The sequence below is a fragment of the Sphaerodactylus townsendi genome, linkage group LG06 (assembly GCF_021028975.2).
Source record: "Sphaerodactylus townsendi isolate TG3544 linkage group LG06, MPM_Stown_v2.3, whole genome shotgun sequence".
Classification (NCBI taxonomy): Eukaryota; Metazoa; Chordata; class Lepidosauria; order Squamata; family Sphaerodactylidae; genus Sphaerodactylus; species Sphaerodactylus townsendi.
Window position 1 is genome coordinate 85701947 of NC_059430.1, and position 11555 is coordinate 85713501.

General features: G+C 40.1%; 1 protein-coding gene across 4 annotated transcripts in view; it reads left to right on the forward strand.

Annotated features, from left to right (window-relative positions):
• COG5 (component of oligomeric golgi complex 5) overlaps positions 1–11555 on the forward strand; it is a 216477-nt gene that overhangs the window by 201142 nt on the left and 3780 nt on the right. For 2 of the 4 annotated variants that reach the window (XM_048499481.1, XM_048499484.1), the window contains exons 19-21: positions 4164–4240; positions 5131–5257; positions 7626–7705. In XM_048499481.1, the coding sequence (XP_048355438.1) occupies positions 4164–4240; positions 5131–5257; positions 7626–7705 (284 nt within the window). Of the gene's footprint in view, positions 1–4163; positions 4241–5130; positions 5258–6959; positions 7589–7625; positions 7706–11555 lie in introns of those variants that run through there. The other 2 variants (XM_048499482.1, XM_048499483.1) reach the window with 2 other exon arrangements.

Sequence of the window (11555 nt, forward strand, 5' to 3'; positions counted from 1 at the left end):
CCAGCTGAGACCTCTTCCTTCCCCAAACCCTGCCTTGTCAGACTCTGCTCTGAAATCTTCAGGAATTTACCGAGCTGGCAATCTTAGCAAGGCCTGTCCCCAATGACTCCTCCCTCAAAGGCTAAAATAGACTTAGAAATGGTGCTGCCCCTTCTCTTTGCCTTTTAGTGACAAGCCCAAGCCTGGCATGCTGTGGTTGCCTAGCAACAGCCACTGCTGGTAACCATTGCTTAAAGCTACCCTCTCCTTTTATCTTTTTAAAGGCTTTTTAAGCAATCCAGTGTTTTTTTTTAAGATTTCAGTTTTCAGGTTTGTGAAAAGATCTGTCTTGTCCATTCACGGCTCCAGTTACCGGATTTTAGCATCCAAATATTTGGCCAACTTTGCTGTTAGAATATACAATGAAAATCCAGACAGCATCTGGTCTTTACTTTTTGCCAAAGAGGCCATAGTAGAATACGAATTTCCATTTAGAGAAAATACATTTTTGTTGGTTTGGTGTACATTATTATCAGTGTTTAGCAGACACCAATAAAGACCCAGATACTAGTGAGTTGCTTTATATAAAGGTTTACTAGCTAAAAGGGTAGAGTAGCATGGAGAAAAAACAATATATACTATACTGTCCTGTTACATATTTATAGTTGTCTCAGCACATGGCAAGGACTGAGAGAGAGATCTGAGAAAAAAAAAAAAAGTTAAGAAAACTTCAGGTATATGTGCTCACAAACATGTAAGCAATAGCTAACACTGCCCAATAGTTTATCAATAGGTCATCTCATTAGCATGTAACCTCAACATATTGCATACACACAGGTAACACTTTCATGATTGGTTGTGACAGACACTTGCAAATACCAACCATTTTACATAGAAGCAGAGATACAAAATTTCTGGAAAAGTTGAAGTTATTGAATTGTTATATTAATTTTTTTTAATGGAAATGTGGGGAATTGTTCTTTCTTATCAAACTTGAACATATTTTACTGATTTAACAGCATCAAGTGCATAATTTAGAACAGCATATAAAATTGTACTATTTGTCATGTTTATAAAATTTAGACCTATAAAACGTAGTATTCTACAAGCAGAATTGTGAATATACCTAATACTTGAGCAAGAAAGCTGCAAACGGCTGCATCCTATGCTACCTGAGCACATTCTTCTTAGTAAAACATAGAAGCTGAAAGTAGAAAAACAACCTTTACAGTAAACTGAAAAAGTATTATCTGCTGTTTATGGAAATTGTTCCTACTTTTCTGATTGGGTAATGCAGGCACCTGACACTGCAGGCACTGTTGTGTTATGCAGGCACCTGACAGCGTGTGTGGATTATGTCGTTTGATGATGGGACTTTTAAGTCCGTACAGTAGTTCTAACTTTTAGAAACACGGGGGGCGGGAGGAGCGTTCTGGGCAGGCCTGATACAATAAATGTATTAATTTATCTTTTCTTTGGATATATGAAACTATGGACAGCTGCCCAACAGAGAGAAAATGTGATCCTTCATCATCATGCTCTTACCTGCATCTCATGAATGTATTTCCTCTTCACTTTAATACAAGGTAGAACTTATGTAAGCCTCTGCTTCTACTCTCCCACTTTGAAGGACACATGGGCTGCCACTCACTGGGCAGGGCAAAGTCTGTTTTCTATCTTAATCCCCCTCACTGCCACCAGTCAATGCTGCCTTGACAAGACAGCCAACATGTGTGAACAAATCACTTGCCCCTCTTATTGCAGGCAGACTTTCTGTCATCAGTGTATTCTGATGCCAGGCCTTTGCCTCTGTTCCATCCTCCCTCTCTCTACCTTATTGCATGAACAGCCAAAACCTTTCTCCCAGCCTAGTAGGAAGTGAGCAGGGAACCAGCATGGTGTAGCAATTAAGGTGTTGGACTAGGACCTGGGAAATGCAGGTTCAAATCCCCTCTTGTGCAATGGAAGCTTGTAGGCCAGTCACACAATTTTACCTTGAGCCATGCACACACTTTCAGCCCTCACCCTGGCTAGTATTTGGATGGGAGGCCTCTAAGATATACCAGGGTTGTATTTGGAGGTAGGCAATACAAAGCCACCTCCCAACATCTGTTGTCTTGAAGACCCTTCAGGGTTGCCATGCATCAGCTGTGACTTGACAGCAAAAAAATAAATAAAAACAAAGTGAATACTGCCCAGATATACTGTAGGCCATACAGATAGTAGCCTTGTTCTTATAAAGAAAACAGAAAGCCCTATCAAAGCAAATGGGATAGTTCTGTGATTGACAGAAAGTATGAATGTTATTTACAGAAAGCAGCTATTTAGATCACCCTGTCTGACAGGAAAATTGCCAACCAATTCTGGTTTAGCCAAAATTCCTATCAAACACATATCTGCTGAATCACTGTCTCCCCTCATAGCCCTGCTGCATAGGAAAATGAAATTCAACAGTGAGGCACAAGAATAATTATCTGATATGCTGGCTTCCAAACATTTATTTTATGGATGGGTATTGTTTAGGTTGGATCTTCAGTAAATTTTCAGATGAGCACCTTCTAGAGTTCAAGGCTGCTCTAACATTTGACCTGAAGGAATTTCTTCTTATACCAAAGATATAATCAAGGAAGAATGTGCAAAGACTATTCTTGTAGCCAAAAGAAATGGGAAACCTCAATCAATAACTGAGGAAATTCTTAAAAATTGATAGACAAGAAGCAAAGGTAAAAGGTGACAGAAACAGTAGTAAAGTCTACATGCAGCATTCCATTGGTTCACATGCAGAGACAAAGAGAACTCTTGCAATAACCAGTATAAAGAAATAAAAAAGAGCAACAAAAAAGGAAGAATAAGAGATCAGTTCCACAAGAGCCAAAAAATCAAAGGAAAAGCATAGTTAGGCATGCTGAAAGATGAACATGAAAATACATTAACTGAACAGAACAAGGATAAAAAAAGAAAAAGTGAGAACTATACACTGAAGAACCATACAGAAGAGATGAACAGATGACTTGATTCTTTCCAAGAAGGCTTTTTTGAAGAAGGACCTACAGTTTTAAAAAATGAAGTGAAAGCTGCACTGAGCGCAATTGGGAAAAACAAATCACCAGGAGCAGATGGGATATCAATAGAACTATTCAAAACCACAGAAACATATCCGTCAAAATATTGACAAGATTATGTCAACAAATACAGAAAATGAAACAGACTGGAAATTATCAATGCTTCTGATTTGTTGATCTCCAGGCTCTGAAATTTGTCCAGATATTTCCAGGAATGAAAATTATGATTGGTCCTGTTTGATACTAAGAATTTTCTTTTCACTTGTGTACAGAGATGTTGGTCAAATAGTGGCTAGATTCAGATTCATAATAGGGCCTCCTAGCAAGGACAGCACTGTCTGATTTCCATTGTTGTGGCATTCAATCAAAGGTTGAAAGAAACTGACAAAAAAGAAGCAGTGAGCAACCCCCTATAACCGTGGTGGCGAACCTTTGGCACTCCAGATGTTATGGACTACAATTCCCATCAGCCCCTGCCAGCATGGTCAATTGGCTGTGCTGGCAGGGGCTGATGGGAATTGTAGTCCATAACATCTGGAGTGCCAAAGGTTCGCCACCACTGCCCTATAAGGCAAAAGGCACTTGCTGCCTGCCATTCGTCTCCCTTGTCTACTGTGATGAATACCAACCCTTAGCCTTATTTTCTGCAACTGGGCTGCAGCCCACAAGGAGTTAAGTCCTCAAAAAGAAATAAAGTTAGATCACCACGTTCATGCTACTGCATCACAATATTAATAACAGAACCGAGGGGAGCTGCTCCAGGGCCAGAAGCATATGTGACAGTTAGGAATTTTTTTGAGAAGGAAGGCATCTCTTCCAGCAGGCAACTAGTGGGAAGAGGGAAGACACTGGGGGGTTAAGACCTGCTAGTCAATAATTTGTTGTCCACAGGTGATCACCTGCTTTTGGTCAGCTGTGTCTCCTGAGTTTCTCCTGCTAACACTTGGGCACTAGAAAATGCACTCAATAGAAATCCAGCTTGTGGAAACTTCCGCATATCTGTGAAATTCACCCACTGAAGATCTGCATCTCAACTGCTGGATGTCTAGTTTGGTCCAAGGTTTGAATTCCTGATTGACACCCCCCCCTTTTCTTTTTCTTTTTTTTTGCTTCCTGCTTCAGATGGAGTTAGCAGTGGCTCCCCTCTGCAGACGAGTTTCTGACCTGGGAAAACCTTACAGGCTCTTGAGATCATTCAGGTAACCTCCTTTCTTAAACAGAGTCACCTACTTGACATTCTGTTTGGGATTTTAATTAAAACCTTCTGCCATCATCATATGTAAATTACCAACAAATTAATGCGTTTGTGCATATGTGACCATTTCTCCTTTAATATTTTATTCAGTGAAACTCTGACTTGGAGAATTTTGTCATGCTAATGTAAGCTAAATTGTACCTTTTTGATTTTGTTTTTGGTCTCAGTTCTTTTGATAATGAGCTGTGGTGCAGTCACACTAGGGGTTTTTCTAAAAACAGAAAGTAAGATGTGGTAAGGGGGAACTGTTTAATTAAAATAATAAGCTGTTACTGCAAACTATCAGTAATAGAAGAGTGTAAAGACTGTAAAGCAAAGAAGCAAACAACCTCATGAAGAAAAGATCTTGTTTTTCAGACGGCATTTGTTCCCTAGCACAGTGTAAACAGTGTACAAACTCCTGGGTTATGTCTCTTTGTTGCACTTTAGCATGACCAACAGTTGCAGTCCAGTTGCAGTCCAAACTCCTGTCTAATCCAGTTGATGTCAGTGGTCTTAGACTCAGCAACTCTGCATTAGGATTGCAATGCAAGAAATAGGACTCAAGGCGCTGTAGCTAGTGTTGGACCTGATTCTTGGTAGCTGCCGTGAAGTGCAAAATAAGTTGTGCTAACAAGCAGTGTTAGGAGAGAGCAAGCTGGCTCTACCCAATAAAGTGGGAGTAATCTGAGGCTGCACTCTGATGAGGATTACATACCTTTCCTTATGACATACCTCCTGAGACTTGATACAAGACAGAACCCATTCATTGTGACCAGTTTTTTTTTACTATTAAGTCAAATGGAATAGGAATTTCTCTTGATTTTATAACTTTCATTTTTCTTCTCCCATCAGACCACTGCTGTTCCAGACAAGTGAGCTTATTGCGAATAGCCCAGCTCTGGGAGATATTATTCCGTTCAGTACTATCCTTCAGTTCTTATTTACAAGAGCGCCACCTGAACTGAAATCCCCTTTCCAGGTAATCAAGTTATTCAATCTTGAAGAAAAAAAACCTGAATCGATTGTGAAAAAACTATTTCTCCTTAATTGCAATAGTGTTTGTACCAGCTTTCCAAGTTATAGCTTGATGGTTTTGCTCTGGCAGGAGGAGGTCACAGGCATTGTCTATTCTATTCAACTTCTAGAAGCAGCACATAGGGGGCTGGATCCCAAACCTTCTTTTGTGAACAGAAGGGCACATACACAAAGGGGAGCACATGTTTTTCACTGATTTCCTCTTCCTCCAACACACCCCACTTCAGACCCTCACACTGAACCACATGCTGTATGTCCTGCCATGCTTTGGAATCCTACATGAGTGCAAGTGAAAAGTAGGAAATAGGAAGGAGACCTGCACTCTCTGTCCTTTGACTCCAAGAAGAAGCTGTCTTGGAGCAAAATAGTGTTTGTTGTTGATTTCTCTGTTTAAAAGGTTCTCTGTTAATAAACTATAAAGCAGAATTCAATAGCAGAAAGAACAATATTTAAAATGAAAGGACAGGTATTCCTCCATGATTATCCTGTAAGTCTGGACTTGGGGTCAAACTAGATATGAGAGGAGGATCCATGTGTATTTACATCTTCTTGTTCATGTGTAAAAAGAGTCTTTTTAAACAACTGGAGCCTACAGGGGACAAGATATAAACCTCCCCGCTCTGCACCTCACTTCACAGCATTCCCCTGCTCTAAGCATTTGTCTCTTCCCCTCCCCCCAGCTTTCTTCCAGTATCAGAATCTATATACCATATATACTCGTGTATAAGCCAGCTTTTTCAGCACATTTTTTATGTTGAAAAAGTCCTCCTCGGCTTATACTCGAGTATATACGGTAATTCCAAGATGGCGGCCAGAGCTAGGGCTGCTGTGGGGATCCGGTAAGCATGGTGCTGCTTTTTTTCTAACTCACCAGAGAGCCGTAAAAACAAGCTGTAAGGACAGCCTGCATAGCATTACAACTAGTGTGTGAGTGTGTTAAAAGAAACAGAGGCATTTCTCTCTTAAGAGTTATTGGTGCATTGCATTCTAGATGAATACAATTATTCATACAGTAGTTTACTGCCAAATACTGATGTTGCTGAAGACAAAGACTTTTTTTGGAGCAAAGTTTTGGCTGGCATGGCTATGAATCCCAGAATTATTCTACATTTGGAGGAAAACAGTGGTTCATTTGTGTTCCTAGAGTGCTGGAAAGCTGCTCATCCCTAATGCAAACTCTGTTAAGCAACTCTATCTCATCTTGCTCCCAAATCTTCTGTTTTTACTGCTATTGAGTCAAGTTCGAAGGCTTATACTCGAGTCAAGTTTCCCAGATTTTTGTAGTAAAATTAGGTGCCTCAGCTTATATTTGGGTCGGCTTATACTTGAGTATATACTGTTGTCAGTACTGCTGTTTAGTGCCACATTTACAGTGGGGCAATGCTGCCACAGCTGGCTCGACCCAACATATTGTGTTACTTTTTTGCTGCTGGGCTTTCCCAAATCAGACTTGACAGTAGGTGCAATTTCTGTCTCTTTGCTAATTCTCCCACTGTGTACCAAAATCACACTCTGAATCTCAATGGCATTTCTTATTTGTGGAACCCTTCTTGTAGATGTGAACACCAGTGTTTCCTTGTAAAGGAAACAACTTCTTTCTTTTCTTTTTTTCCCCCCTCGTTTCTTCTCATTTGGCCTTAAAACAGCAGATAATTTTATGGAACCCTACCAACTTAAGCAGACATTCTATGCCCACGGAAGACAAGCTTGGTAAGAAAAAATGTTTAAAACATTGGAGTGCTGCGAGGTAAGACTGATGAGATGGCAGAGTTTCACTCTTCTCTTTCATGTGGTTACTTTTGGGTGAAAAAGGGAGCTCCCCCACACTTCGTGTTTTACATCTGAGCTGGAGGACATGGCAATAAATACATTTGGATCTTCTGTAAGTCTAGTTGAATCCTGAGAAGTAGCATCTAAGGATACTTTGAAGTAATGGAGAACCACCTTCACAGAGCATATCAATCATCTATAAGCAAAAGAGACCCATTCTGCAACCACTTTTTTTCTGAGATGTTAGTCCATGCTTTTCCTGAGTGGTTCAGAATGCTCTAAAGAAACAATTCGTTCAAAGCTCCAAGTTATTAAACACTATACTGGGCTGTTAAGTGCTATGGATTTGAAATTTTCTGAAGATCTCACTAATACATAGCTATTTGCTTATAGTAGTATGTGGTTGATATTTTTTTACCTATATTGATAATCTGCTAACATTAACTTTTGTTCTACACTTGAAAATGACAGAAAATATATTTTGCATATAGATTCAATTTTGGTTAACAATATTTAACGGATTTTCTTTTGTCTCCTGGAAGAGAGCCGAATGGACCATTGCCCGATATTCCCGATGGCTTGATGACCATCCCTCTGAGAAGGACAGGCTCATTTTAATCAGGTGCATTTCCATTGAAGTCAGACATGTGTTCTAGTCCTATGTATTTTTCTACTAGTTATCACTATATACCTTCCTTTTGTTTCCTACTGGCTTGATAACTTGTCTTCAAGCAGCTTGATGTGCCAATTTTGCATGTTGTAATGGGAAGTGTACCTCCATTTAACATTAACATCTGATATTTTACAACTTTGAGATATCAAGCTTTTCAGGCCTGCTGGTTCACAAGGCGGGCTTGACTACAACACTTGATAACAGTTGGTGTCTAGGAATTGTACTGTCTGTGTGGAGCATGTTATACAGTTCTGAATCCCTTAAAAGCATTTTCCCCCAAAATCCATTAGGTGTGCACAATTCAGCATTGATTTTTCAAAAGTGTCCTTTTGGATTGACAAAAACTCAGACTCCTGCTCATTCGTTAAGATGACAATTCAGAATCAGAATGTCTGTGCTCTGTGAAAGTGGTCTTTGTCTACAGAAGAAACTCCACACTCCTTCTGTTTTACCATTTCCTTGCCCTGATGTTGAGTCATAGGCAGAGGTAGGGATTTTGGTATGAACTACAGTGGTTTGCATTTGTCTGTAGTAATCAGAGAAAAGTTTGGAAACTGCTTTTATATGGAGTTTGAGGGCTATTAAACTGTTTATAGCAAATGGTCAGAGACATCTGTTGTATCATATGCTCTGAAATAAAAGAAGATATTCCATGTATTTTAGCAAATTCTGGTTCAAATGGAAGAGAAACAGCAGGAGAGACAGATACTTGACTGCAAAAGCTAGCCGTTATTGAAAAAAGCTGCTATTTTTAGGCAGAAAGAATTTCTGTTTTACCTTTGGTCAGTTAGAATTCGTGAGGTAAAAGATTTCTTTATGACCTCGGCCCTTATTTTTTCTGTGTATTCTTTTGAGGTTATGGCAAGGGAAAAAAACATAACAGTTTCTTTTTCTATATTTTTTACTCATATATTCTCAGAAGAGCTGAATTTTGATGTCATGGCTTTTATAAGGTCTGAGATCAGAAAATCATCCCCGCTCTTAGCCATTAAATGAATATATATTGGAAGGCAAACTGTGCTAAAACTGTGTGTGTGCAGGTGGCATTTGTGAACTTACTGGCTAGGATGATTAATTGACATTGTTCAGAATAACAGGCTGTAGTGATGGGGCTGGGGAAGGTCTGCAGCACTAACATTTGCTGGAGAACAGTTGGTAGACCCTGACCTGGATGGCTCAGGCTTGCCCTGTCTTGTCAGATCTCAGAAGCTAAGCAGGGCCAGAGCTCTGGTTAATACTTGGATGGGAGACCATCAAGGAGGTTGAGCGTTGCTGCTCAAAGGCAGGCAGTGACAAACCACCTCTTAATTTCTTGTCTTAAAAGCCCTACATTGTCATCATAAGTCAGCTACAATTTGACAGTACTTTTCACCATCACACTATGCAGCCTGTCAAAGGAGTCTCGCCCTTGCTGCGCCATAGGAGAGTTTGCCAGATCTGGAGTGCTTCTTGTACTTGAGAAGTCGTGGGCAATTTATGCTGAGGATTTTTTTAGTACAGTGGCAGATAAAATGCTATATAAATTTGGCAATGACTCCTGAATAATGATGGTTTATTTTACTGTATGAGAACACTTGAAGCTATAGTTCTAAGTGCTCCCCTTCTAGCATTATTTCTGATAACAGGACAGATCCAAAGCTCGCCCGAGGGCTGGACTGCATTGTCATTCAAGTTTTTTGTTCCCTGTGTTAATCTGAGCAAAAGTTATGCCAGCCGGTTGTGCTGCAGAAATAATCCTCCATCATTTGCTGATGAGCATGTGGGATATATAAACAAGAGTAAACCACCCAGGCAGCCAAACTATCATCTCTAGCTCATAAAATGCTTGCTTATTTATTTATTTTGCTGGCAGGGCACTATGGTTGATTTGTCTGAGTGAGTCCTGATACAATTTGAAACTACTTTTCATAATGCACGGCACTCGCTGCCTTCAAACTGGGCTGTTGGCTCCCCCATTGTTTTTGTTTTCATGTGTGGTAGCTTTTATAATCATTGGGATTAAATGAACAGAGGCTCCAGCTAGTATGTTTTACATTTAATATAATAGCGTACTTAAACAGTTGCTGTGTTTCTCTTTCCTTCTGGTGCTTGGTCTAGATGTTCTTTTTCTTACTCTGTGAACAATTAGGTGATGCTTTGGGGGCCCATGTGCTTTTACTTGTGCTGCATTAACAGAGAGGAAGAATCAATGCATCTCCCCTACCCCACCGTAATGTGCATATTTGGACATTATGCTGGAAGTGTGAGGAGAGGCACTTGTGACTCCAGTTTCCTCTGTGCTCTGGTGAATTTGCCACTGTCTTAAAGCAGCCATATGTGACCCAAGGGAGCATGGTTAAGGCTATGATTCTCATAGCGTCAAAGGTATTTTGTCTAAAAATGCATTTCATTGAGTTGTTTCTTAGGTGAGTGGTTCTCACCAGAGACTTAACAGTGGCCTACAGGCCAGCCCCAGAACATGCTTGGCAACTTCATTAATAATTTCTTTCCTCAAGACAAGTCAGTGTAGCAAATGTGCTTCCATTGACTTGAATAGAGACTGGACAGGATCTGTGGTTATGGAGCTGATGTGTGTGTGTGCCCCCCCCCCCCCCCCCGATGCCTCTCTTGATTCCCCAGAGATCTCCTTGGGTGCTGTTCCAGATCTTGCAATTGTTTGATCTGCGTGTCCCTGCCCATGAGCCCTCACCTCAGTATCCAAATGACTGTTGATGGTGTTAGAAGCCTGATGACTGTACATGAGCGTCTCTTTGTTAAATTAATCTATATGTTATCTTTCAATTTAGTATCTTTTTTGTCTTTTTAAACCAACTTGTTCTTGTCCTGGATTTAACAAATATACACTCACATATGTTTTTGCTCAAGCAGTTGTGCTCTAAAATCCTCTTCTCAGTTATATGTGGAAGGCTCGTTTTCAACTTTGGATGTGGGGAATGAATCAACATGTTGCATGCTTGTGACACGAATGAATGTAGACCAACGCCATCCCATTTTCCCCTCCCCTCCATTATATTATTTGGTTTGCTGTGAAAGAGTTTATCATTTTTGTGTATACATTCTTTCTCAAGTAAAACACTTTTTCTTTGAAAAAAAGCCATATAGCAAATGAATGAAGTTTTTTCATAGTTTCTCTACCCGACCTCAGTGCTATACAAAAATTCTATATACTTTGCAAAATGTAACCATTACATACTCTCCTGTTTTACTGTTTACATTACATACATACATTATACCTACATTTCCACATACATTTGAATTCTGTATCTTCAGTTGGTTTGTGTTCTTTGTGGCTTGTGGAGTGCATTCCTCTTGTGCTAGGCCCTTTTTCAGGTGCCTGAAAGACACTAGTCTCGTTTGAGTGAAGGAAGCACCTGACACCAAAGGAATGCACTCCCCTGCAGAGGACCACCCCTGCAAGTGAAAGCATGCTGTATGAGCCACATCATTATAAATTGCTCTAGAATCCATGTTGATTTGTGTAGTTGAAAAGTTAAACCTACATTATTGTTCTATAAAAATATTCTGAAACTCTTCTGCATGTGTGTTGACATAATTTGTAAACTCTGAAGTACAATTTCACTATGCCACATTCGAAACTGAAGGGGGTGACGTTTGAAAATTTAACACCCTCAAGCATCTGTGATGGAGTACTTAGTCCTGAAAGCTGTTAAACAGATGCTACCCCAGAGAAACTGCTTTCAGAAACTGTAAAACTGGAAACCGGGGGGGGGGGGGGGGGTAATGCCCTTTCAGTTATATCCTGCTAATTTCTGTTCTCTCCCTCCTCCCTTGGTGATGT